The sequence below is a fragment of the Drosophila navojoa genome, chromosome 4, assembly GCF_054131105.1.
Source record: "Drosophila navojoa isolate 15081-1374.11 chromosome 4, UAZ_NAV_1.0, whole genome shotgun sequence".
Lineage (NCBI taxonomy): Eukaryota > Metazoa > Arthropoda > Insecta > Diptera > Drosophilidae > Drosophila > Drosophila navojoa.
The window spans coordinates 1,475,745-1,502,247 of record NC_142892.1 but is presented as its reverse complement, the minus strand read 5'-3'; the positions used below and the strand labels follow the sequence as shown (position 1 = coordinate 1,502,247).

The following is a 26,503-nucleotide window of genomic DNA, read 5'->3' as shown; positions in this document are numbered from 1 at the left end:
AATAGAATTAAATGCAAAATGACTGGCAGGTTTTTACAAACAGCAAAAATGAATCTGCTCGATTTTTCGAGTCTGACAGCTCGATTGGAAAACCTATCGATAAATAGCGAATTGCAAACGCTCCAGCTCTAAATATGGCGTCTGAATAAAAAGTAAGAAGAAGGGTGCTTCTGATAAAAATTCTTTGCGGCCGCCGCAAAAAGTGATGAACTGTTTGTTAAAAGTTATGATTATTTAAGCCTTACTCTTTACAAAATAGCTAGTTTGTAAACAAATACTAAACTAAAAACAATGGATGCTCAACCGCCCAGAGGTATGCATAAATGTATTTGCTAAAACACTCACGCATACACGCACACGTTCCGGAGCTCCGCTAAAAAAAACTTGAACTTTTAACTGTTTTGCAGATGCAAGTTTACGCAATATAATAGATAAATTGGCTGAATTTGTGGCACGCAATGGACCCGAGTTTGAAGCAATTACCAAACAAAAGCAACAGAATAATCCAAAGTTTGAATTTCTTTATGGCGGCGAATTCGCCAACTATTATCAATTCCGTGTGGCAGCGGAGCAGGCAAGTAAGTAGAAGATAAATATCTCTGTTTTCCTTGTTACTGATATATTTTTCTATGCAGTGTTAAAACAGCAAGGTGGCATGCCATCGAACGCGCTTTATATGCAACAGCCGCCACCCAATCATCCACACTATGCGCCGCAACAGCAGCAGCAACAACAACAGCAGCAAATGCCACCAATTATGCATGACAATGTCCAGGATAGTATGCAGCAACAAAAATCACAACATTTGTGGCCATCTAATGCTAGCGTTGCAACCGGAGCCGGTTCAGTTCCATCTCCACAATCATCTAACGGAACGGCCTTGGCATTGAACTTGGCAAGCCAATTGGACGGCATTAAAATGCAACAGAATACACTGCGAGAACAAATCAAACAATCGGAAGCAAATCTTTCCGCACAGCATACGGTAAATAATTTACTATTTTTTTCCGCTCTCTTTCTCTTTCTCTCTCTCTTCTCGCAGGTGTGACTTCTATATATATATGTATATATTAATTGTCACAGATTCTGAAGGAAATAAGCTTTTTTAATTTTTAATTGATCATAGATGCAATACGTTTTTACGTAAAAGAACAGCAATTGAAACTCCCCAGAATATATATTCTGATCGTGACTCTTAAATTTAATGTTCAAAAAATTTGGATTTCTGATTCTGGCCCATACTATGTTTAAATTAAAGGATTTCGTTGTCTTATATTGCTGCAATTATGACTATTAGCGTGTTCAGACTTCGGAATTCCGAAGTTAATTTTTCCCTTGCGTTTTTGATCAAGTTTTTGATCCAGATACGAAAACTCCTGAAGAATCCGCAAACATTCAATGAACTTTTAACAAACTTCAACTGGGCTTCCCCTTTCCTGCTTTGCCTTTGTGTGTGTGTATGCCTCTTTTTTATACTCTGAACCCATTGTAGATGGGAAATCAGTTTTCTCGGTATTGTACTCTTCAGTCCCTTGTCCTGGATACATTATATATATAAATATATACAAATACTTTCAGCTTTTATATAACTGCATTTAATTTAATGATTCACATTTTACATGTTTATATTATTGTTTTGATTTTTTTTTAACCTATTGAATAACCAATTTTACAATGCTACATTAAATTTTTGCTTTATTGTATATTTTTTGAAACAAAAAACCTAAAAACTCTTCATACCAAATGACAAAAAAACAAATGTGTATAAAACTCAAATAATTATTAAAAACAAAAAAAAAAACGCAATCCACGTTTATTGTCGTATACAAAATATGTGAAAATTTTCGAACAAAATCAACGGCAAAAACTCAAACACGACATCGAAACGAATTGAAATGAACTGCAACGAAACGAAATGAAATCGTGAAATCTTTAGGCGCTGATGACACAAAAGACAAAGCAAATCGACGAAGCGATGGCAGCGGCACAGACGACACAGCTGGAGCAATTGGCCACTGAGCAGGGTATCGTCCTGAGGGATTTCGATGCTGTACTCCAGCCGATCATCGAGTCCTGCACCAAGGATAGCATCTCATCAGGTAAATATGCACAGCTAAAGCTGCGAGAGGCTTACAAAAAAAAAAAAAAAAAAAAACTAGTTTTAAAAATCCAAATAAATATATTTATATGCATATGCGTTTACGTCAGTTAACTTTTTGAGCTAGACAAACTGCAAATTCCAAATTCACAAATAATTAAGAAATATAAATCAAATTTAATTCAAACTTTATCTAAACTTAATAATGCAAAAAGAGACAATTACAATATGAGTAACCCGTTTGATATTGCAATTTTAGGCAAGAACTGGATTTTACAGCATTCAACCGACAGCGCAAAAATCAATGTCGTTTTACAATATCTTTTAAAGAAGTATGCCTCAGTTTATATTTAATTAATTGATCTTTCAACATTTATTAATTACATTTCTTTCTTTCAATCGAGTGTTAAAACGAAAAAAACAAAACGAAATCGAAACGAAACGAAATGAAATCGAAATCGAGCGTGTGCAAGCGACAGAGACAGAGAGTGATGTCTTTTTTTCTGAAAAGAACGAGCGAAAGATGAACAAAAAAAAAAATAATAACAAATAATAATATTATTAATAACAAAAATTTGATTCGTTGATTCGTTTTGAAAGAGAGAATTTCGAAGGTGCAAACTGGGCTCATAGCGTCGTTTGAGTCCTTTAAGCCGGTAGTTAGGCTGCACTAAAAAGTTGCTTAGTTAAGACACACACACACACACACATACACATACACGTGCACATACATAAACACACACACATGCACACACATATACGAATCTATACGCAGCACAGCGAACACTTTTGAGAAATGTTGTTGATGTTGCGCTTACAGCAGGCGAGATAAAGAAAGAAGAGAGAAAAGAGAAATGGACAAAAATATGTTTTTTTCGTTTGTTAATTTATTTTTAGGGCTTTGGTCAATGGTTCAACGTTTCAGCAAAAATTGCATCTTATATATTTAGTTAATGATATACTCCACCATTGGTAAGTTCGCAAAAAGCAAATAGTAATAAAACTATACATATATACAAACAAGTAAACAATGTTGTAGGCGGATATTAAATAAAAATAAGTAGTTTGCTCAAAAAGAAAGATATTGATATATTTATATGTAACAGACGTATAATGCACAGCCCCAATGCAGTTAAACTATATAGTCGGGTATATTGGGGGATATAAGGGGGATATAGTTATCTGAGATTATTATATATGTTTGAAAAAGTAAAAAGTTATTTTACGGTCTGATAAAATCTGGGTACTTTATAAATACACACTTATATTTAGATATAATAGAAGGTCATAATGCCAAAATGCTAGTAGGTTTTGTGGGAAATACTTAACTAAGATGTTTAACAAAGATTGTAAAACACTCTCATATCAAAAGACAACTATAATATAAACTTTGCTGCTTAGTTCGGGCACAAGAAACAGACTGACTGACAGACAGAGAGACAAATTTGATTTGTGCTTGATACGAACTGGCCACACAGCATCCTTAAATGCGAGCTGCAGGCACGTTTTGCTTAAGCGCCAACATCTATTCTTACAGCATGCGCAAAAATATCAGCGATTTGAAGAACAGCCTCGAGAATGTCGTTATACCGATGTTCTGCAGCGCCGACTTGAGTAAGCATCTGTTATAATCCTCTCCATATGTGGAGTATACTAATTGTGCCTTCCTTTGCTTAGTTGCCACCAACGATCAGCGACAGAAGCTGTCGAAGCTGCTATCCTTGTGGGAGTCCAAGGCCAAGTTCTTTGATGCGTGTGTCATATCCAAGCTGCAGTCGCCGGACTCATCGATGCAGGAGTATAAGACGAATCTGCAGAATACGCATCACGACATTGTGGCCAAGTACACGCAGAGCACAAAGGCCACGCTGGACAAGTGAGTGGCAAATTGGATTAAACACTTGAACTTGTTACTATATTTGGGGCATTTATATTTTTATCTGCAGCTACCAAAAGCAGCATCAGATATTCATGCAACATGCTACGCAACAAATCGCGCAACTGGAGCAGCAGAAGCTGCAGCTGGAGAAACAAATACTGGTCGCACAAACGGCGCAGCCGGGCACGCCGCAGGGCAAGGCCATACCTTCATTGATGGCGCAGCGCATCGCCATGCCCGGCACAGTGGAAGAGCAGCATATGAATACGCCGCCGCCTCCAACGGTAACGCACGAGCCAGGCGGCAACATGTACGCCGGGTATCCACAGCCACAACAGCAGCAACCACCGCCGCAGCAACAGCCGCCACCTGGCAGCCATTATGTGGATGCACGGGGCTCTAAGTTTTTCATTCCGGACATGTCGAAGCCTCCGCCAGGCTTCCCAGCGCCCATACACGGTCAGGTGCCACCACAGCAACAACAGCAGCAGCAGCAACATCAACAGCAGCAGCAACCACTGCCGAATCAGTATCCACCATTGCCTGGACAATTGCCCGTGGCAGGTGGGGACGCGACCGTTGATTTGGGCGTCTTAAATGCAGCCATACAGGCCGTAATGCAACTGCAGCAACATCAGCAACGACATCCCGACGAGCAACAGCAGCAATTGCAAATGCAACACCAGCAACAGATGCAGCAACAGCAGCAGGTTATGCAACAGCCACCGCAATTCGGACAAATGCCACACTCGAACCTAGTTGATTCTGGAGTCAATATGGGCGCCATAAATGCAGGCATGAATGTGGTGATGCAGCAGCGCACGGATGACCAGATGGCTGAGCAACTGCCCCACACGGACTGTGATCTGGAGTCTGGCGAGCCGCCCATGGTCATGCAGGAGCCTCAAGTGCCGACAGCGCCTTATTACGATTTGCCGGCTGGACTTATTGTGCCACTCATACGATTGGAGGATTACAACTATAAGCCGCTAGACCCGTCGGAAATCCGTTTGCCAGCGCCAGCGCCGCAAAGCGAACGCCTGACAAATGCATTAAATGCCTTCTATGCAGCGCCTTCACACGATCGTCCCAGGGACAAGTGAGTAGCGTAAATATATAAATCATGAATACCAATTCAATCAAATGATCTTGCAGTGAGGGTTGGGAGAAGCTGGGTCTGTACGAGTACTACAAGGTGAAGAATGCGGCGCGCAAGCAAAAGGAGGAGGAGATCAGGAATGGCACACGCGAGAAGTCACGCTCACCCAGTCCCATAATCCTGGAGAAAGTCAAGAAGAGCAATAAGCGCTGCTATCGGTGAGCTGCAATCCCATTTGTTTATGTATTTATATTTATATCTGATTTCGCCAATAGTTCAAAGAGTCGAAGTCGGTCGCGTACCCGCTCGCCCATCAGTCGCAACAAATCCCGCTCACGATCCAGGTCGCGTTCTGTGGAACGCGCCGTTACGCCGCCACCGCAACGCAGTCGTGGAGGAGGAGGAGGAGCAGGACCAGGTAGCGGTGGTGGCAGCAATCGCAAGGCACGCAATCGTTCACCGCGCCATGAACGCGACAACAACAGTCGCGATAGCCGCAACAATAGCAATAACAACAGCAACAGCAGCAGTAGCAGCAACGCCAACAACAATAGCAATAGTAACAATAATAATAGCAACAATGTGAACAACTCCAGGCGGGTGGAACGCGACAGATCGCCCACGCCACCCAGTTTCTTGTAAGTTCACTCAAATGTTGATCCAAGGCAATGCCGACTCCAATTCTAATCGAAATCTTTCTTGCAGTGGCAGCAGCTTTGCCAAGCCGCAGGAATTCATAGAGGAGTCAAATAAGGGCCATCAGATGCTCATGAAAATGGGCTGGGGCGGCACGGGTACGGGCCTGGGCTCGAAAAGCCAAGGCATCGATACCCCCATCTCGGGCGGCGAGGTGCGGGATCGCAAGGATATGTACAAGGTAAGGACCAGCAGAAGTGGATTGCTTGAAGCTCGACTTATCCATTTGTTTTGCTTTTAGGGCGTGGGCAACAATCTGAACGATCCATTTGAAAGATTCCGCAAGAACAAGGGAGCCGCCTTCGCACATCGCATGAGCACCAGAGATTACAAAGCCTAGAAGCCTGCTTGCCTACCCTGCCTTGTCTACATCCCCCAACTGATGTCGCATTTCTGTTCACTTTTCCTTCCTTTTAGCCAAGAGAATACATTTTTTATAAAGCAAAAAAGGCCAATGTTTATATTTTACGTATCGATCACGCGGTCACATTGAATGATGTCTGCGCTGCCTTGGCATTCACCTTCTCTAGCACCTGAAGCAGACCCTTGCCCGGACCGCATTCAAAGGTGCGCGGAAAGTCGACGCCTTGACGTCGTTCGTAAAGCTCGTGCAGCGTCTGCTCCCATTTGACGGGTTTGACAATCTGCTTGGGCAGCTGGCGTAGGATGTGCGAGGCATTCTTGTACGGCTTGCCATCCACATTGGAATAGACGCGAATGATGGGATCCTGCAGTCGGATCGACTTCAGCGCCTTGGCAAACGGCTCCACTGCGCTCTCCATGAGTGGTGTGTGGAAGGCACCGCTGACGGCCAAACGTTTCATCCGGCGTATCTTCAGCGCTTTGGCATGCTTTTCGAGGAACTCCAATGCCTGGACGCTGCCCGCCACAACCTTGCAATGTGGGTACATGTAGTTGGCGATTCCACAATAGGGCGACTCCACGCCGCTGTCCACGCACCATTGCAATGCTTTGGCGCACGCTTCGCCCAAATTGGTGTCCGGGCCGTACAGTGTCATCGCCATGGCACCTGGCGCCTGATCACATGCTGCTTGCATTGCATTGGCCCGTACCTGCACCAGCTGTAGCGCCTTGTCGAAGGGCATTGCGCCAGCATAGACCAGGGCGGTGATCTCGCCCAGACTGAAGCCCGCTGCTGCCACACAATTCTCTATGGCTTTGGGTCGCTCCTCGCGCAGTTGCTCCAGGGCGGCTAGTGAAGACACCATTACGGCCAGCTGCGCGTATTCGGTTCGGTTGAGTTTCTCGCGTGGCCCCTCGAGACAAATCTTGAGCAGATCGTATTTGAGCACCTCATTGGCCAATTCGAAGATGCGTCGGGCACCGGGGAATCGCAGCAAATCCTTGGCCATGCCCACATACTGTGTGCCTTGGCCGGGAAATAGCACTACACTCGTCTCCTTGGGATCGATGGCCGGCCGGCCGCTGCTCTCGAGGGGTTCCGCTAGCTCTTGAATTAGTTTCTGTCGCTTGGCTGCATTTGCATCTGGCTTAGGTGCTGCTTCTGGCGCTTTGCTACTGCTGCTCCAGCGGCACCAACTGCAGTTGCCCGGCAGAATCGTTTTACGCACCAAATGTCGTGCTTTTGCTCCGAACATTTTCTGTTTTTCGTTTCTTTACATAAAAAACGCGGCCTGCATAACAGCTGTTCACAGTTGCTTGTAAATGACGCTAGATGGCGCCCAAGCTGATTCAGCGAGTGGCGCCCCACAGCAGACGTTTGTGTTACCAAATCCATTGTCCGCTTCTTTTGATATACTTTCGATTTCAGCCGCGCAGAAACTTGATTTATGTTGGCCAAAACTAGCATTTGCTTAGTCACAACTAAGTTTTCGATCACCTTAACATTGGACATTCTTGTCATCTTATTCATTCGATGTGACATTGGGAATCATATTACTCATGTGTCTGCGCGTCTATTGTAGTAAATATCTCGGAACATGAAAGAGCATCAAAAAGTTTTTATCTCTTCGTTTACGGCCTGTTGCTCATTAGAAATGCGAATATCCCCTAGGCACAGAGTTGGATGAACTCTTAGCGTGAAGCGAAGAATGTGAAGATTCTTTAACAGACCGGTAAAGAAGGATGGCAAATTGGTGATGTTCTTGTTGCTGTTGCCCTTGTTGTTGCTGTTGTTGTTGTTATTCCCTGGTCAAAGTCAGATGCGGACGTGACGCACCACTTTCGCCCTCTGGTTCATGGAACACGCCTGCCACACAACAACACCAACAACACAATCGCCAAAGTAACCCACACGCTCACACGATCAAAGCAGACTTGGCTGGCTTTCCTTTTCAGCTCTGTTGCCAAGGACCAAACTCGTCTAGACACACACAAGAGTTCGAGCGCCGCTGAAGCCGAAGATGAAGATGAAGATGAAGACGATGCCGATGCCGATGATATCTAATAGAATGAGAACCAGTTTTATTTTGGCTGCCAAAAAAAAGAGCTGAAAATAAAAAAATATTAACAAAACAGAAATAATCAGAAAAAAAGACAGATTCAGCAGTAGATGTAGTTGGCCTCGCTGCCCTTTGCCCAGGTACATTTAAGAAGAAGAAGAGAAGATCGTTGACATGACGGCAAGTGGCGTGAGGTTTATTTCAATTCAGGTTGTGAAATACGTACACACACACACACACACCCATACTCATATGCATTTGTATTTATGAATGAGACTGGGTCCAGGCCGGGAGCTGGAACAGTTCTAGACCACAATAACAACAGTAAAACGAAAAAAAAAAACAAACAAAAGAAAAAACGAAACTTCTAATGAAATGCATACTTTAGTAAATGCCAAAGCAGCTTTTTTTTATTCACATTCCTGCTCGTTCTGCGGACTATACATACATATATTTATATACATACATATATAGGTATGCACATACACGCATTCGTATGTTTCGTATATTCTTCGATCGCTGTTGGCTTTTCACAGAACGTGCCGTCGTTCCCGTTAGACTAACAGAACAAAAATTGCAAAGGAAACAGGAACAACAACACACGTTCCAGAAAATGCCACACATAGTTACGTGTGCATGTGTGTGGGGGACGGCTGTCGTGTGTGTGTGGGTATATATATACATATATGAAAAGTATGCAAACTGCAATTGCGTCGTACTAAATGCGCACGCATTGCGCATACGACCCGTTTCCGCATGTGGGCAGTCCAGCTAAAGAAGCCAAACGACATTAAAACTCGGCCGAAAGTGTGCATTGACACTGGCCAAAAATATATATGTATAAAAAAGCACGCATGCGTAATTCAGTACCAATGAATGCTTACATGTAAAATTAGAACAACAAATGCAGCAAACGTAAATGCTCGACGTCGGCACCATTAAGAGAAACCGTTAAATGATCAATGTCAGTAAAACGTCAATGCTACAGCTACCAGCACCTGCTGGCGTTCTGCTGCCTGCTCTCTGCTCTCTCCTCTTCCTTAGAATACAACATGTAAAACAACAAAACCAAAAAGTGCCGCAAGTCGCTTCATAAATACCCTTGTGAGCATATGAGTAAGGGACTTTGTTGAAAAAAAAAAAACTTTTAACTCATTCGAACTATGTCGACCAGGTATTATATATAAGGATTATTAGAAACTTTATACAACTAAATTTGTGTATATTATACCTCCAAAAAATAGTTAACTCAGCGATGCACTCCAGTTGAGAAAACGTAAACACCAGACGCACGTGTAAACAAAAACGAGAGCGCAATTGAGATGAGAGGGAAATTATGCATTGAGAGTTGTTGTTGGCCTTGTCCGGTTGGGACTTTTGCCACACTATGTGAAAGTACTATTACCCAAACATGTGCAATTTTTATACATGTGTGAGTCTGCTTGTATATGTGCAAAGCGCAGCTGCAAATATGTATATGTATATACATATGTATATAGGTATTTGTAACGATCAAACACGAGTGTGCGCAGGCGTAACGCTCGTGACGTTGATATGCTAACCATAAAATGTTTATGAATGAAATGCTTAAATACACAAAAACCGACGTAAACACACGCACACACCCACATACACATATACACAGATACGCTTATTTCACCAGAGAACGTGCGTGGTAACGGAATCCCCCTAGCAACAAGGTAGATCAGGTAAATAGGGTAGCTAAGAGCTAGCCACGCGCTGCGGCTGCGGCTAACTTTCTCTGTCGCGCTGGGGCCAAGGCAGGTTGGCCGCGAACAGTGCCGGCTTCCTCATTACATTATTATTAAATAATATTACATGTTCAAGGTGTTTGATTTATTGGCGCCGGCACACGTTGTTAGCACTTTATCAGCAACTGTAAAACCTACACATGAATCATCGCCAAAGCCAACTGAATTGATGTTGAAGCAGCCTTGGCATTTCCTAAACAAACGAAAACACAAAGATGGGAAAAGGCAATTATGTTGAAATAACATTGGCATTTCCTAAAAAAAAATCCCTTAAAAAAGACAATGATAGGAAATTATGCAGTTAATTGGCATCCTTTCTTGTCTGACGTCGGTCCAGTTCTAAGCAGAATTTGTTGTTGTTTTTATTGCGGCTTTTGTTGTTGTTGCGGCGCCGGCGCGCCTTTTCGCTTACGCATGCGTACGTTCGCGAAGCGAGCGCTGCTCTCTTTACCTACCTCCTACCCAGAGAACACGAAGCTGCTGTTGCTGTTGCTGTTGCTGTTTCTGCTGCTGCTGCTGCTCCTGCGCTCTGGCTCGGCCCCTGTATTTGCATACGTATAAAAGCTAACAGCATTGGGCGAAGCTTTCATTTGAGTTCGCAGCTTATCAGGTGACGGGTCGGTGGTTGTTTTTCGTTTGATTTCGCTTTGCCGCCAAAAAAGAAACACTTATAAAAATAACACGTATACGTCGCGTTTGCCAGTGGGGCAGGTGCAAGTGCATATAAGACAATTTTACAAATACCAATTGGAATTAATTAAAAACAATCATTTAAAAAATACAATAAACTACACAATCTATAGCAACAACAATGCACGTTAAGGTGAGTTGCAATAAAATGTAAAACTGTTGTTTATTTCAAGTCGGTTGAAAATCCCTGAGAAGGCAATTTCAAAAGTTTATGTTGCAAATTTCCCAGTGTTTTGTGCAATATGTCTAAATGTGGGGAAATTTACAACATAAATATTGAAACTCACTTAATGGATGCTAAATATTTTTTATTGCCGTTTTATCGATTGCCGCCCAAAGAGGGGTGTGTACCATGCAAACCTGTCGACAGGTAGCAATATCACCTGTATGGTGCTAAAAATAAATGTCAAACAAATGCGCTTTTGTTCTCTGTAAGAAATAAAATAAGCATAAGCCCAATGCGGAAATGCTTATTACATAATTCCCATTATAACTCTGTGTGTCGGGGAAGTCGGGGAAGTTTTCGCACATTAAAACAGGCAATTTGGCTGCGACGACTTGCAAATGCGCTCCAGTTTTTTAAGATTTTTGTGCCCGACTTGTGACCCAGTTTGTTGGCCCCAAACCATCAAGTCGACAAGGACAGCGGCGTCACGACGCGTCGTCGGCTGTCGTCAGTCAAAGCTGTTTGCTTATAAATGCATATGCAATTTCAGATACATATATACTCAGGTATAAGATGCAGATACAATTAGAGATAAAGATACAATGCGAAATGTAGATACAATTAGAGGTGCAGCTGCAGGTTTAAGTCTATAGCTAAAGATACTATTACAGATACAATGATAGACTTCGATATCGGTTGAGATACGTAAAGACCTATAGATACAGATACAGATACTCTTTGAGATACAAATAGATAGAGATATCGATTCACTTGCAGCTACAACTCATAACTAGCTGCTTTTAGATTAAATTAAATTAAATTAAATTTAGTTTTCCTTACTATCATATTTATGATATTTCTCTTGCAGCTAATGTTGTTCGCCCTAATCCTGGGCAGCTGTCTGCTAAGCGAGACGCGTGCCTACTGCTCGCTGGACAAGATGAAAGCATTTGCCATGGAGGCCTGCGAGCGTTTGTTCCAGAAGGACGAACCCAGAGAGAGACGTTCCATAGACTCCAGCTGGCATCATAAAAATAAGCTTTCACGTACGTATAAAGATATATGTATATCTGTATTTAGTATAAAATGCATATTTAATAAGGTCACAAAGTCAGTCAACTCAGAGTCAAAAGGAAAACGAACTCGGAAATGTTTACAAAAACTATAAAAAATCAATATAAATATTGGAAATATTTAATATTTAAACAAAGCGCAGTCTTACACGATTTCAAGGCGCAAGTTCAAGTTTAAATTTAAATGTAATCATTTTCAAAATAATTTATTTGTATTCTTCTTTCCTCTCTTTGCAGATGGCAAGATGGATAAAAAGACGCCACATGGCGTCAAGCGCAGCAGCTTTCCAACTGGGGGCTACTTGAAGGTCAGCAGCGATCATTATCATCGACTCATCCATCTAGATGTACTGCCCCGTTACAAGCCGCTCAAGCACAATCAGGATAAGCGCCATAAGCGCGACAGTTCGGACAAGCGCTACAACAACATCTCCTACTGCTGCTTCAATCGCTGCAACGAGGATTTCTTCTGCTAAATGTTGCCTCATTGCGGAGGCATCGCTAGTCAGCAACAGATTCCGTCCTTAGCAAAGACATATTCACAAATATGATCTTTAAGTCGCGCTCTCACTCTTATAGAGTAGGTACCTTATATGGCTGATCCTCGCAGCGGGGCAGCACGTCTTGCCACAGTATTACACCGTAGAACAATCTATCAAGTATTAAGCTCTAAAATCCTAAGTTTATCTTTAATTATCGTATAATAAATATATATATATTTATATTTCTATACATAACAACTAGAAACATCTGTGTGTTGGTATATTGAGTAGTTTGATTCCGGGAGATATACATACATAGTGAATCGCATGGATAAAGTAAAGCCCAACTGTCGTGGCGCACAATTTGCAATTGAAATTTGCAGTTGTCGATAAAAATTTGAATAAAAAGCAGATCTGGCTCAGGAACCGGTTACAAGGGCTGCACAATACACGCTAAACTCTTCAGCTCCGATTAAATAAAATAAACAAAATTGATAGGATGGTTAGCAATCGATAGGCGTTCTAGGAGTCCGAAAAAAACTTCTACTGAAGCTAATGTGAGCCACTAGCAAATAGTCCAAAAATATTAAATTATATTTTTATAAACAATATAAATTAGAGATTACATGTATAATAAACACCTTGACAATTATCACACTTCGTCTTGGTAGAGCTATGCTCGTCTTTCGGCCTCAATCCCTCGAAATATTTTGTAAGAATGGATAAGATTTCATCTTTCCGCTCCAATAAGAATTCTAAAGTGAGATTTTCGTAATTATTGATGCACTGCATCAATATGTGATAAAGCACCAATTCCGTGGATAAAAACGTATTTAGTCCACGCTCAATGCTATCGAGATTATTCTCTAGAAATTCACGGGCCAGCTGTAGGAGCAGCTGCATCGCCGGCCGATCGAAGTATTTCACGAGGGCATCAAGCACATCCAATAAACTGGTCTGATGGCCAATGTGCTCCACAAACTTCGGGCCAAGGGATTTGCCGACGGCATCCACATTCAAATGCAGCTGCCCTTCGCTATCCCGACTGATCAGCGTCCCTGAAATGGAAGCTAGAGTGGCTGCACCTTCCCGCAAATGCGTGTACGAGTTGTGCAGGCCCAGCAGTGTCTCCTTAAACGGTATATCATTCAGGGTGCGCACCATGTCGAAATGCTGCCCAGGAACGTGGCCATTCAGCTTCGACGACTCCTTAGCGATCTGGCCAAAGGTTAGTCTGCAAGCAATTAACTCTTGTTAATAAAAGACATTTGTTGTATGATTTACACAACAACCTGGCTTGCTGGTTCACCGCTTGCCTCAAGGATTGTCCATTTGTTAAACGGTTGACGAGGCGCAGATTGTTTATGGAGTGCGTAAAGATCAGCAGACTGGCGGCTATGTGGAGCACATCGATGCTGCATAGAGGCTGGTCCTCGTTGATTTTCTGCAAAGGAGAGAGCGGAAGAATAGTTAAGATGAGGCCACATTAAATGTCCCACGATTGTGTGAGAGTTGTTATGTCTAAAACAGTGTAGAATGCTCTGCTAAGAGCTCACAACTTAACAGTGAACTGTTACAATACGCTATTCTGCACAATGTAAATAGCAGAGCAGAGTCTATAACAGAGTAAAATGCATGTACACCACATTATATGTATAACATAATTATATATATGTACGTAGGCAGACAAACAGTGTATAATAGATAAGATGACATCAACGCATGACTCACCAAATACAAATCGTATACGCTGTTGGCCACACCTGTGCCCGATAGAACAATGGACGACACATTGATGCCCTTCACGGCTAGCTGAGCAGCTGCATTCACCTCGGCGCTCGCTGCACACAGAGCTGTGGTGGCTTCCATGGCGCCCAGGCCGACGACGCCGCCAGCTACGCCCAGCCAGCTGTTACGTGACTCTCGCTCACGCAACGACAGAGATTGACAGTGTTGGCGGCGATCATAAAGGCAACTGATGGAACGTGCGGTACTGTAAGCAGCCGCAGTGGCGCCCACTACGGCGGCTGCCATCAAAATAGGGGGAGCCACGGGGACGGCCAGAGCAGCCGCCACGGGCACGCTAGCAGCCAATCCACCAACTGTAGCCAAAGCATCGCCAGCTTTATATATAAGACCAAATGATGCAGGCGTCGCATGGACCATTAGATGTACTCCATTATCGGGATCATGACCGAACCGATAGATGCCCTGGCTGGGGGCAATCATTGTGCCCTTCGGTAGTCTGTTATGGAAGACATATTGCCTCCAGTTCGCGTAAACACGACCATGCTCATCGATGAAGATCATGCAGCAGTTGTCGCTATTCTCGTAATCCTCTCTCAAGCATTTGCGAGTCCGTATTACAGGATGACAGCTGAAATTGGTGGATCGTAGCGCCTGCTCTGGATCCTTTTCTGGTGTCACCAGCACGTAGATAATCGCCGAAAGCAACATGCGATTCGTATATCGCCTCTGTTGCCACACATTCTCAAAGACCTTCTGTCGCTGTCGCTCCAAACTTTTGCTGGGCTCTGTGCTATCCGCATTGATGAGGTTCGCAATCTTTTGCTTGAGCACCTCCTCCTGATCAGCTGCAAGACTACAAAACACCACATTAAATGCTTACATGTTACATACGTATATATTTCATTAGCTTACGCATCCCAAATTATTTCAGAGTGTAATCCACTGCTCAGTGCAAAGTCCTGTTGCACCTCGTACACGGTGCGCGTCATTATTTAATTACATAAAACGTATCACGAATATGTATAATATACTCGATCATCTGTTTTTTTTGTTATTCGTCTGGTTGCCACGACAACTGTTAGCTGAGTGAAGGCGTTACAGATTTGATGAATGTTTGTATGCGATTAACAATGTACATACATATGTACATACCTGATATGTTTATTATATTTAAATTACATCCCTGTTCTTAAATTTCAGTGGTTGGCGCGCGCCTATTCCCTTTGATAGCAAATAATAAAATTCTGAACACAGGGCCTCAAAAAATTTTGGAAATATTTCGATTAAAAGGTAGATAGACAATCGATACTTTATAAACAGGCTATATTTGATTATATCATGATAACAATATATAATTTTAAATATATATATATGATATATTGTATATTCAATTCCAATTCGATTGGTCGCCCATTTTATTTTAAAACGATACCAAGTACATAACTAGCATTGATCGATACCATTCAAATTCAATGTGTTATTGCGATATCTTAGGCTCATCGATATAATTTGTATAGCCCTGGCATTTTGTTTATAACTAAATACGCGCAATCGCCGGACACAGTTATGCGCTAGACTCGATGCATATTTTGCCGTTTAAATTCAATTAAAGCAACTAAACACTGGATAAACTAAGACAAAAGTGCACTCAACACAGCAAAGCCAACTGCATTTACGTAAGAATAACATAAGTGCGCAGTGTGAAAAAAACTTGTAATTGAATATTTCGCGTTGTTGGCCAAAAACACACACGCACGAGATACCAAGAACAAACCTACCTACACTTGTGCGTTTCAACACATATTAAATGTATAAATAAATAAATGTATGTGTATACATAGGCGGCACGCAACTAACAATTGACATTGTGGCCACCACCTGTTTGTTTATGACGGCGGCAAAAACTTAAGATATTAACAAATCAAATCACTCATACACGCTATAGGTAAAAAGCCCGTATGCATGTGTCATATATACATTTATATGTATAGTTGTTGTTGCTGCTGTTGATAATAATAAATAGTAGTAGTGTAATTCAGGCTCATGCATGTGCATAACCCCATGCGCAGTTAAATAGCGAAATAAAAGAAGAGGAAGAGTGTAACCTACTCGCTGGTCGCGTGTCTAATTTACATCATCTTATTTATGGCTTCAAATGCGCAGCTCGGAAAAATCATTTTGCTAATCGCGATTGCCGTATTTTTCTACTACTTCTTCTGGGTGGCAATACTGCCATTTATGATACTCGATGAAGGTGAGTATCAAAACAAACATGAATACATGTGATTGCGTATGTGTGTGTACTTCAGTACATTTGTACTTACATATGTGTTTGGGTGTGTGTCAATATTATTGTTAGCTTTATTAAATAATCTCAGCTTTCATCCGTTTCAGTTTCGCGGCTTTTGTGCGGTAATTAAAGTTGCACAGATTAAATTCGTTTGATTCGTTTCAATTACAACTACATAGATATAGGCATATGTTGTACATATGCTGATATATACAGTTACCCCCGTCCCTATACTCTCTGTCACTATCTTGGTTTCTCTCCCCTACCTTTCTCCCTTTTTCTGATGATATAAGGTGTGTGCCTTGATACCCTGAACCTATCGAAATTGTATGAGACGGGTTTGATGATTTTGTGTGGAAAGCGGAAAATTAAGAAATTTAAAATATGCGAAAATAATAAATAATAACAATTAAGAACGTGGGTATATGGTACCAATTGTTATCTATATAGATATATATATATATGACATACCATGAATGTAGTTCTAGCTTACCTAAAACTACTGAACCGTACAAATGGCTAAAAATGTGTATGATTTGCTTATCAGCCGTGCCGTTTCCTATTATTTCTGCAGCGATCGGCTGTTGTTGCCGCTGAGAGCAAAAAGATAACGAATATTTTGTTGAAGTAAAAGGCGAACAGACATCAGAAATAGAGAGGTCTAAACAAAATCAAATTTTTGTTTACATTGTTTTACAGCGCTCTGTTATTTAACAACATTAAACAACAGTGAATAAGCAGTTTTATCCTGTTAACTAACACTTTTCATCCTTCTACTCATTTCTGTTCGCCTAGTACTTCCAAATCTTCTATAGCTATTTTGAGAAGAAGTAGGGTGCATATCTCCTCCCGTCGAAGATGATGATGTCCTACACGCTCTGTTGGGGAAGCGCTTTAATCTGAAAATATAAGAGATATTTAAGAAGAGATATTTAGAACTGTTTTATGTTAATTCAATACGGCTTAGTATAGATTTATACTTACCTCTGATGGCTCACGATTAATGCACGTACTTAGCTTTTTAGATCAAAGCAAGAGAATACTCTCCTAGTAAAAACAAAAATATAATATATATTGTTAATAATAAATAAATTTAATTTATGCTTTATTTCTAAATTTCTGTCTCAAATTCTACCTGTTCTATCTCTCTATTCATTCCGTACCATATCTCTCCCTATGTCCCTATTTCTCTCCATACTTCTCGCTCTCTCTCCGTCTGTCTCTCTGCTTATATTTATCTTTGTCCAACTCTCTATTTATATTTTCCTTGCTCACATCCTAGGGTATTTAGCAGTCGATCACAGTCTAATTGAATACACTTGGCTTTCTGTGTTTACTCATAGCTTTCAATTAGCTGGAATGCAATAAATATTTGTATATTTTCTTACTCATGTGCACTTAACTGTGTTTGCAGTGTATCTTATGCTCCATAACACCCCATCTATATTGCTTTTGCGTTTATCACTTAAATTACATGCGGCCAATGTCAAGGTCGTTTGACCACCTTGCTCTCAACTAGCTAACTCTCTCTCTCTCTCCCTCTCTCTTTTGTTTCTTATCTGGTACTCTGGTCTCTATCTCTCTCTCTCTCTCTCTCTCTCGCAGGTAATCCCATATTGTCACTGTTTCCGCCGCTGAGATACGCATTTATCGTGCCGACTGTATTTGGGGTCATCTGCCTGGGCGGCATTGCCGTATTCAGCTTCTATCACATTTGGAGCATTACGGCACAATCGAAGCGAACTTAAAGATCAGACCCCAAAGACAGATGAGGCGAGCTTAGCTGCGACGTCAGCAAAGAGGATCGACGACGTCGGCATTATCAGCGATTGAACGATTACAAGTGGCTTTCGGCTGTTAGCTGTCGGCTTGCGGCGCATTGGAGCTCAGTTGGAGACAAGATGCCGCAGTGGCTGGTCATTGGCATCTCGGGTGTCACGTGTGGCGGCAAGACGACGCTGGCGCACAGTTTGCGCGACTACTTCAAGGGATTGCGCAATGCGCCGCTCTGGAACACGCCCTATACCATTGGCGATGTGCAGCTGATCTCACAGGACGACTACTTCCTGCCCGTGGACGATAGACGACACAAGCGCGTGGACAAATTGAATGCCATCAACTTTGAGCTAATCACGTCGCTGGACACGAAGCAAATGCTGACGGACATTGCGCACATTATCAATGGGCCCTCGGAACAGATTGCTAACTATGCGAACTTTGAGCACTATGCGCTGCAGTACCAACAGCAGCAACAGTTGCAGCAACAGCAGCAGCATCAACAGCAACAGCAGCAGCATCAACAGCAACAGTTGCAGCAACTGCAACAGCAGCAGCAACAGCAATATAATGCCAGCTATCAGCTGCATAACGGTAAACACCTGCCACCTGCTGCTGCTGCTGCTGCTGCCTATCAATATCAGCAGCAACAGTTGCAGCAACATCAACAACAGTTACATCACACGCATCGGCAGCACCATGCGGACCATCTAATGCGCCTCAATATCAATGCTCAGATCGCTGCGCAGTTGCGCGATAAGAAAATCAATGTCCTACTCATCGAGGGCTTCATGATCTTCAATCAACCCGAGCTGCTGGCGCTTTGCAATATCAAGTATCACTTCCACTTGCCGTACGAGAAGTGTTATCAGCGTCGCATTCAGCGCACCTATGATCCGCCCGATGTGACGGGCTATTTTGAGCTGTGCGTCTGGCCCCACTATGAGAAGAACTTTGCCGAGTACCGCGACTGCAAGGATATCACGTTCCTCAACGGCGAGATCAGCAAGGAGAAGATCTTCAAGTTTGTGCTCCAGCGCATTGTCCACTATTTCGAAGAACGCTGCGATGTGCCCACCGCCTCGCCGATCGCCTGTCCGCCCCAGCAGAAGCGTTTCGGCATGCTCTACATGGCCTCAGCATCCAGCAATAATAATCACCTGCACACCGCGTGTCCCATGGAACAGTAGCCAGCTGGCACTGGGCTTAGGCAAATCGCAGAGGGTAGTCTTGAAAGTTTCCAAAGTCGGGAGATATATTGAAGGATTTCATGTTAGCTATCAATTAACCCTCGCATGTAAAAAGCTAAATCATGTACATTTAAAGTCTATAGAATTCTATTTAGTTCTGTATTTAGTTATTTTCCATTAGTTCTAAGCATATGGACACATTCTCTATAGAGTCGAAAACGGGTTTGTGAACAAAAAAACAAAAATGTTGAAAATAAAAGGTTCAGGAATATATATTTAGCTGTGCTAATTAATATATATATCTAGATATAGTATATACTACTATATAGAAATCACATGAATGAAATTCAATATATTATATACTTATATATTATTTATGTCTTGAAATGAAAAGCTTAGCCTCAACTGTAAATATTATAATGTATCATATTTAACTGTATAAGATTATGGACCTCTTCAGAAACTAAAACTAAAACTCTAGTAATTTTTTTTTCTTGTGCGAAACAAAACACACACCGAATTCAAATATACGCTATATATTTACACCTGAAAAAGAAGGCAACGAAACCCTGATTTTGTTAAGATTTCTTTTATTTAATTTAATTTTTATTTCTTGTATTGCATTCATTTAGCGCTCTCATGGAGTTCTTTGATGTGTGGGGGGAACGGATTAACGGCTTGAGTGCGTGCCTCGGAACACAAATATTGAAAAAATAAATATATATATATATATGATTATATATATATATCATGTCTAAGTAGCATGTACGATTATCATGAATATACAGTACTCTCTCGAAGGGTTTGATTAGCTCTGCATGCACGAATTTATTGCCAATGGGTTTGAATGAGTAGCTTAGTTGGTGCCGACTACGGCTTGGATTCGATTATATCAATTTGTCAACTATATATGCTTAGAAATATGTTAATAACTTTATGCTTAAATATGCGGGTCACGCTGCAAATCCCAAATGGCAGCTGTAAGGAAACAAGGAAAAATCGCATTTAGTCTAAAGTCGAATCATTTATTTATTGGAACGCTATATTTATGTCAACGCACCTTAGAGCGCATCCCAGTCGGTTTGACTATTGTATACCTCCTCCTCTAGCCAAACGGCGTAGTTGGCCTTAAAGTAATCAGTTAGCTCCACCTTGCGATCCCACCAGCCGGAATGGCCAAAGAATGCAAAATCTGAGTGCGTCAGTATCTCATCGCTGGGAAAGCCACCCTCGACGCCATAATCGTGCAGCTGCTGATTCTGTTGGCCGCTGCTATTGTTGCCAACTCCGCCACCACCGCTGCCCCCGTTGTTGCCATAGCCATTGGAGTCTCGATCGCCACTGCCATTGCCCGCGTGCATGTTCGACTGCTGTGCATTCTCGGCATTCTGTGCGGCCGTCCCGTTGTTGCCGCTGCCGACGCCGCCACCGGCGCCGCACTTCTGCGTCGCTTCTGGATAACGGCGCAAATTGAAGCGATCGACACAGGCGCGCAGCGTGCACTCCTCCGCCTGAAAGTCCCAGGGTCGCGACTCGAGATCATTGCCAAAGGCCCAATCATCGTTGAGACGATGCCGCACCTTCGCATAGATGGCACTCAGAGTCTTCATGTTGGACTTGCGCCACTGGCGACCCAAGTACTTGGTCTGCATCTTCAATAGCTTCAGCACATACAGCTGCATCATCGCGTGTCGCACCTTGAGCGTCTTCTTCAATATGGGCGCCGACTTGAACACGACTAGCATCATAACGCGCGAATGCTTCCACTTGATCAGCTTGTTGAGTATGCGCAGCAGATTGATGCAGGAGAAGACATTGCGCCAGGAGTAGGGCTTGTCCGACATCTCACCGCCATAAACAAAGCTATCGCCACTCAAGTCCGGCTGTTCGCCAATCACACACGACGGAAAGTCCAGCAATGGTATCGAATTCTTCGTGTTCACATACTCTGTAATGGTCTGATTGAAGAATTTCAGCACCAACGGAATGCAATTGGCGAACACCAAATGCTGTGACATGAACTCGAACTGGTAGACATGGTTAATCTTGAAATGCTTCAGATAGAGCAATATTATAGCGGATACAGCCTTCACGATGATCTCCTTGTGGCGTCCCATGTCGACGGTCAACTTTGTTGACTGTGTAGCCGTCAGCGGCATCTTCTTGGGCAGCACATCGGCCATGATGTTGATGCTTTCGGTCTTCGACTTGGATGTGGGCGAAGCGGCCAGCAATACCTTTAACAGTGCGATCATATACTGCGGCAAATTTGGTAGGATCGCTTGGTAGAGTATCTCGGCCGGTGTCAGTTTGATTTCATCCTCGTGCGTTGAAATTGGATTGCGTGCGATGTCCTCCTCCTTCTTGATCTGTACATCGGCCAAGCTCACGTACATGTGACGCTGCAGCGTCTTGAATCCCTCGTGAATTGGCTGCGGCAGACCTGCTAGACTCTCGTGATCGCCAATCAAAGAGTAGCCGATGAACTTGTTGCGCGATATATCTAGGAATTGATCGATATCCTTTTGGCGCACTTTCGGTGTCCAGGGCAAACGCGGCGTTATCTGCACAGCCGGCACTGTGGCTGGCGGCTGCATGTTACTTGGTTGATTGTTTGGATTAGCTGATGCAGTGCTATTGTTGCTGTTGCCCGAGGTGGAAGCGGAAGGGTCGTCGAAGGGCCGATAGTACTGGGAGAGCTCGTCCTCGCCATTGCCAGAGCCGCTTCCTGTACTTGAGTTGCCATTGTTGGCATTAGTTCCACCCTCATTGCCAGACATCTCCATGTCGATTTGCTCTGGCTCGTCCAAAAAGCGCTGTTTCATCAGTGAGCGTCTGTTTAGAAGACATTCATGAATCAATAATAGCTAAATATATATTAGGATTAAGGTAAACCTACTTGAAGTTCCGTTTTGGATATTGATTCTCTAATATATCCGTTGCTGTTGCGGGTGGCGAACTGGCGCGCATGCATTTGGTCACCTCCAGAGTGTCCTCGGTGATCGGTTCCAGCCCGACCTTCGCTCTGTACTCATTCTTGAGATTCTTCAGCACCTCCATTCCTCCAAGTCCCAGTAGGGAGACCTTCCACAGCAGCAGCACAACCTTTTTCATGGGGAACTGTGGTGCAGCACCACTGCAAAAACGCGTAATCATGCCCAGCAATTTGACGGCAAGCAGCTCACCATCGGGCAGTGGGCTGTTGATCTCCTGCACGAATGACTCGGCCAGCTGCTTGTAATCCTCGCTGCCTTTCTCCCGCTCATCACGTATTGTCTCCGTTATGATATACAGTACTGAGAGTATAACTCGGATATCAGTGGAATCTACTAGCGTCACATTTGTTATCTTCACTGCTACAATATCTGGAGAACATGCTGTTTCGATCTCCATGTTGAGCAAATCAATGAACGAGGAGAACACGCCCAGCTCATAGAGTACGATCACATTGTCGCGAGTATTCTGGTGCTGTTCCTCGTCGGATTGCACTTCGGCCCAACAGCCCTGAGCCAGATAGAGAATGCAGCGAGCTGCCTGCATGCGGAAGGAACGATCGGAGACTTCCAATTGATCCACTAGTTTCATCACAATGCTGCGTTGCGAGCTCGCGTCCTGTTTCTGCCAATTTGGTGGCAAGTCATATAGTTCCATTTGGTCCTCGAATGCCTTAACATTCATTTGGAATTCACTGAACTCCGTGTAGCTGTAAAGTTCGGCGATCTCATTTTGGTAGCTATCCACATCGGCGTAAACGAAATCTAGATCGGGGCCATCGCAATTGGCGTCCACGTCGTGAGTATCCTGCTCGAACGAATTGTTTATAGATGAAAGCATCATTTAGAGGCTGTTTATTCGTTCTTCCGGACAATCTACACCAATTATGTGTGTGTGTGTGTGTATATATGTATATTGTGAATGTGTCTGTGTGTGATTAGAAATGTGTATCCTTGTGTGGCAGTACAGCTGCAAAGGGCGCGCCCTTTTGTCACTACACTTTGCCTAAAGCGCGCATACTATTGTGCGTTAAGCACTGCATTTCTTTATAAATTTTGCAAACATAATTCTTCAGCAAACTATCCACAAAACTGAAGCACAAAAGAAGAAAATTTTTATAGTGTGACCAACTTGGAATTTCATTTTATGACTAAGTAAACTAACATATCGATATATGCATTTCGATAACATCGTTAATATCGATATTCTAAGATTACGCCCGTTGCCTCCCCCAGCAGGTATTTATTTGTGTTTCCGCACAGTGCCGGCACCAGTTTAGATTTGATCCCCAAAACAAAACGATTACGAAATAAGTAAGCGATATTATCTATTAATATTTGTTAATCAATTGTGAAGCGTAGTAAATTTCATTTGAGAAACAAGTGCGTGAAGAAACAGCACACAGCTGGTTCCATTTACTACCAGTTGTACTTTGTACCCTTTCTGCATATCAGCGTGAGCTTGCAGATTCTTATTGGCATACGTATAGTGCATAGCATGGGATATATTGTCATATACATAGATCAGTAATTGGTTTATTGTGCATCTGTAATTTAAAGAAAATGGCTGGTCGTTCGCTGGTATCCCTTATGTTTGGTGCACTGGCTGCTGCCGTGGGCACCTACATCTACTTCACGAATCAAGTAATTACAACTTCAACTCCATGAACCATAAAAAGAGTTTAAGCTCGCCACAAGTTTGTATGCATGCACAACAAAATACCGCGCGGGGGTACTAATAAGTTTTATCCCATCAGCGCATTTCTCACGATACTGCCATGATGCAGTATGGATGAGTCATTCGTAATTTCGATTTCTGTGACCTTCAAGAGTTATGCATTTGAACAAAATATTTACTCGCTAAGCTAGCTCTTAATAGTGTTGACAAATGATTTATTGCTACAAAAATCGGACTATTTGAAGAACAAGCTTGTATTTGCTATTAACCGCTTTACGATTTATTAAATTGATATGACTTATAAGATAAGATCTATTGAATGAGCTTGCTAAAATACGACAAATTTGTTATCATCGTTACTCATTCAATTTTGGAATTATTGAACATTGATCGGAATTTATTTCTACCTAATTGAACTAGCTCATTTTCATTGAAATTCTCAGCACTGATACGAAATGCCTGTTCGTAATTGACTGATTGAGCTATAATAGATAATTGTGTATTATTCGTCATTATTTGCAGCCATCTCTCTCGCTTCCTATTAAATATGTATATCAGACACATGCAAAGCGTTTCACGACAGGCATTCAGGTGCTTTCAATTATCTACAACAAGAACAACAAATCGTAATTTCGGTATAGCTGCCATATCAGTAAATAAATGCCCGCGTTATTGCGCTGTCCTTTTGCCATTGTTTGTGGTTGTCAGCAATGTCGAGTGCAGTGCGGATTTAGCAACGAAGTCACATTACTCCACAGCAGCTGCCGTGAGTAGTTAGTTAGTTGTTTTTTGTTGCACTAATAACTAGAGTAGATAAGTCAACTAATTTTGTCGGCGTCGTTTTATTGTTGCTTGCCTTTGGTCTTCATCAAAATTCTGTTGCTTTGCCTATCCTTTCCTACTTCTTTGCTTTCCCTCGATCAATTATAAAACCCTTTGGAACTCTCTTAAAGGTCGATATGTCGAACGGTGATTACAAAAACGCAGGCTCGATCTACGAGTTCAACGTAAAGGATACCCATGGAAACGATGTCTCCCTGGAAAAGTATAAGGGCCAGGTTATCCTTATCGTGAATATTGCTTCCAAGTGTGGTTTAACTAAGAATAACTACCAGAAGTTGACCGATTTGAAGGAGAAGTATGGCGAACGCGGGCTGACCATCCTGAACTTCCCATGCAATCAATTTGGCTCCCAGATGCCAGAGGCCGATGGGGAGGCCATGGTCTGTCATCTTCGTGACTCTAAAGCAGATATTGGCGAAGTCTTTGCCAAGGTATGCTCAAATATTTATATATATAAATTGAAGTATGCTAATTGAGCTTTCTATTTTGCTTATAGATTGATGTGAATGGCGATAATGCAGCACCTTTGTATAAGTATTTGAAGGCCAAACAATCTGGCACCTTGGGCAGCGGCATCAAATGGAACTTTACCAAATTCCTGGTGAACAGGGAGGGCATTCCAGTCAATCGGTATGCTCCCACTACTGATCCCATGGACATAGCCAAGGATATCGAGAAACTATTGTAGATATCCATACTCATAAACACATAGCATATAAGAGTTACATCTAAATGTCTACATATAACTTATACTGTTCTTGGCTTTATCTTATAAACTAGTCCGACTACAAAGTGTAATTGATTAATGGTTCAACATTCTTGCTAATATGTTCTTAAATAAACAGAAACTCTGAATTTTATTGCCTGAATGAAATGTGCTTATCTATATGTAAATAGTTACCTCCATGATGGCCATGCGTGCCTGCCTGTAGAGCTTGGCCAAGACGCCGACGTTCATGATGACCCCTTCTCTCTCATTTTTCGGCTTCCGCACCAATTTATAGTGTATCCAGACCATGTCATATTCGTGATTCGTCATAAAAAATATAGGTATATATAACAGGGCATAGATATATAAATATATAGAGATCGATTTTTGTTTCTGCGTTTGAAAAGTATCTGAAATTTGAAATTTTGGTTTACAAAATATAAATTTGTTTATATACACATATAGAATAGAGAGTTCGATTTGCCTACTCCCACAAGCATACAACATAATTGAAAAGGACACCAGAAGATTTAAAGTTGAGTAGGGACTTCAAAGTTATTGACCATTTGGCTATTTTCCCGCTAGCTGAGAAACATTGATTAGCGGGAATTATAGCTACATACGAAATGGTATCTTTTATCCTTGGCAACAAAATCCCAAAAAATATCCTTTTTAATCGATAGTTGCACGATGTACCTACATCATCTCTAGGATTTTTTAGTTTAATTTTAATTGAAATGGTTCATAATTAATAACTGTAAACATGTATATATATAGTTTTTTTTTTTTTTTTGTTTATTTATTTAAATAATTATGTATTTGTTTTGGGTGCAATTAATCGTTAAATTAATTAGTATTATTGTTTATATAAGTTTCATACACATTTATACGCACATG

General features: G+C 42.2%; 8 protein-coding genes across 11 annotated transcripts; 5 read left to right on the top strand and 3 right to left on the bottom strand.

Annotated features, from left to right (window-relative positions):
* The first annotated feature begins 132 nt into the window (after window positions 1-132).
* scaf6 (SR-related CTD associated factor 6) lies at window positions 133-6,388 on the top strand. Of its 2 annotated transcripts, XM_030386495.2 has the most exons (13): window positions 135-313; window positions 408-578; window positions 636-985; window positions 1,937-2,099; window positions 2,358-2,430; window positions 2,996-3,070; window positions 3,636-3,712; window positions 3,776-3,974; window positions 4,045-5,076; window positions 5,133-5,294; window positions 5,352-5,714; window positions 5,782-5,953; window positions 6,014-6,388. In XM_030386495.2, the coding sequence occupies exons 1-13, from the start codon at window positions 292-294 to the stop codon at window positions 6,110-6,112; spliced, it is 2,958 nt and encodes a 985-aa protein (XP_030242355.1). In that variant the 5' UTR covers window positions 135-291; the 3' UTR covers window positions 6,113-6,388. The 2 variants fall into 2 exon arrangements, 1 of the variants encoding a protein (XP_030242355.1); XR_016196885.1 differs by lacking the exons at window positions 2,358-2,430; window positions 4,045-5,076; window positions 5,133-5,294; ... (1 more) ...; window positions 5,782-5,953; window positions 6,014-6,388 and having other exon boundaries at window positions 133-313; window positions 3,776-3,915.
* On the bottom strand, window positions 5,782-7,500 carry beg (malonyl-CoA-acyl carrier protein transacylase beg). Its single transcript, XM_018100289.3, has one exon. The coding sequence runs from the start codon at window positions 7,389-7,391 to the stop codon at window positions 6,249-6,251; it is 1,143 nt and encodes a 380-aa protein (XP_017955778.1). The 5' UTR covers window positions 7,392-7,500; the 3' UTR covers window positions 5,782-6,248.
* Window positions 7,501-10,543: 3,043 nt separating this feature from the next.
* Ilp8 (Insulin-like peptide 8) lies at window positions 10,544-12,643 on the top strand. Its single transcript, XM_030386479.2, has 3 exons — window positions 10,544-10,790; window positions 11,692-11,869; window positions 12,134-12,643. The coding sequence occupies exons 1-3, from the start codon at window positions 10,779-10,781 to the stop codon at window positions 12,370-12,372; spliced, it is 429 nt and encodes a 142-aa protein (XP_030242339.1). The 5' UTR covers window positions 10,544-10,778; the 3' UTR covers window positions 12,373-12,643.
* Window positions 12,644-12,950: 307 nt separating this feature from the next.
* LOC115563468 (uncharacterized) lies at window positions 12,951-15,440 on the bottom strand. The gene is made up of 5 exons (XM_030386472.2): window positions 15,280-15,440; window positions 15,040-15,209; window positions 14,110-14,980; window positions 13,671-13,822; window positions 12,951-13,612 (listed from the first exon to the last, which is right to left on the bottom strand). The coding sequence occupies exons 2-5, from the start codon at window positions 15,114-15,116 to the stop codon at window positions 12,994-12,996; spliced, it is 1,719 nt and encodes a 572-aa protein (XP_030242332.1). The 5' UTR covers window positions 15,117-15,209; window positions 15,280-15,440; the 3' UTR covers window positions 12,951-12,993.
* Window positions 15,441-15,621: 181 nt separating this feature from the next.
* On the top strand, window positions 15,622-18,273 carry Dpm2 (Dolichyl-phosphate mannosyltransferase subunit 2). Its single transcript, XM_030386480.2, has 2 exons — window positions 15,622-16,381; window positions 18,023-18,273. Exons 1-2 carry the CDS (start codon window positions 16,273-16,275, stop codon window positions 18,163-18,165), a joined length of 252 nt encoding a protein of 83 aa, XP_030242340.1. The 5' UTR covers window positions 15,622-16,272; the 3' UTR covers window positions 18,166-18,273.
* A 45-nt stretch (window positions 18,274-18,318) lies between these two features.
* On the top strand, window positions 18,319-19,950 carry LOC115563469 (uncharacterized). Its single transcript, XM_030386473.2, has one exon. The coding sequence runs from the start codon at window positions 18,319-18,321 to the stop codon at window positions 19,381-19,383; it is 1,065 nt and encodes a 354-aa protein (XP_030242333.1). The 3' UTR covers window positions 19,384-19,950.
* Window positions 19,951-20,186: 236 nt separating this feature from the next.
* Window positions 20,187-26,099, bottom strand: Strip (striatin interacting protein). Its single transcript, XM_018100287.3, has 4 exons — window positions 25,799-26,099; window positions 22,283-23,184; window positions 20,444-22,218; window positions 20,187-20,361 (listed from the first exon to the last, which is right to left on the bottom strand). The coding sequence occupies exons 1-3, from the start codon at window positions 25,934-25,936 to the stop codon at window positions 20,445-20,447; spliced, it is 2,814 nt and encodes a 937-aa protein (XP_017955776.2). The 5' UTR covers window positions 25,937-26,099; the 3' UTR covers window positions 20,187-20,361; window position 20,444.
* Window positions 23,555-25,760, top strand: Gtpx (phospholipid hydroperoxide glutathione peroxidase Gtpx). 3 transcript variants are annotated; one of them, XM_089260294.1, is made up of 4 exons: window positions 23,560-23,690; window positions 24,577-24,820; window positions 25,008-25,328; window positions 25,394-25,760. In XM_089260294.1, exons 2-4 carry the CDS (start codon window positions 24,602-24,604, stop codon window positions 25,583-25,585), a joined length of 732 nt encoding a protein of 243 aa, XP_089116420.1. In that variant the 5' UTR covers window positions 23,560-23,690; window positions 24,577-24,601; the 3' UTR covers window positions 25,586-25,760. The 3 variants fall into 3 exon arrangements, with proteins under 3 accessions (XP_030242335.1, XP_089116420.1, XP_089116421.1); XM_089260295.1 differs by lacking the exon at window positions 24,577-24,820 and adding an exon at window positions 23,937-24,020 and having other exon boundaries at window positions 23,608-23,690; XM_030386475.2 differs by lacking the exon at window positions 24,577-24,820 and having other exon boundaries at window positions 23,555-23,690.
* Window positions 26,100-26,503: the final 404 nt, after the last annotated feature.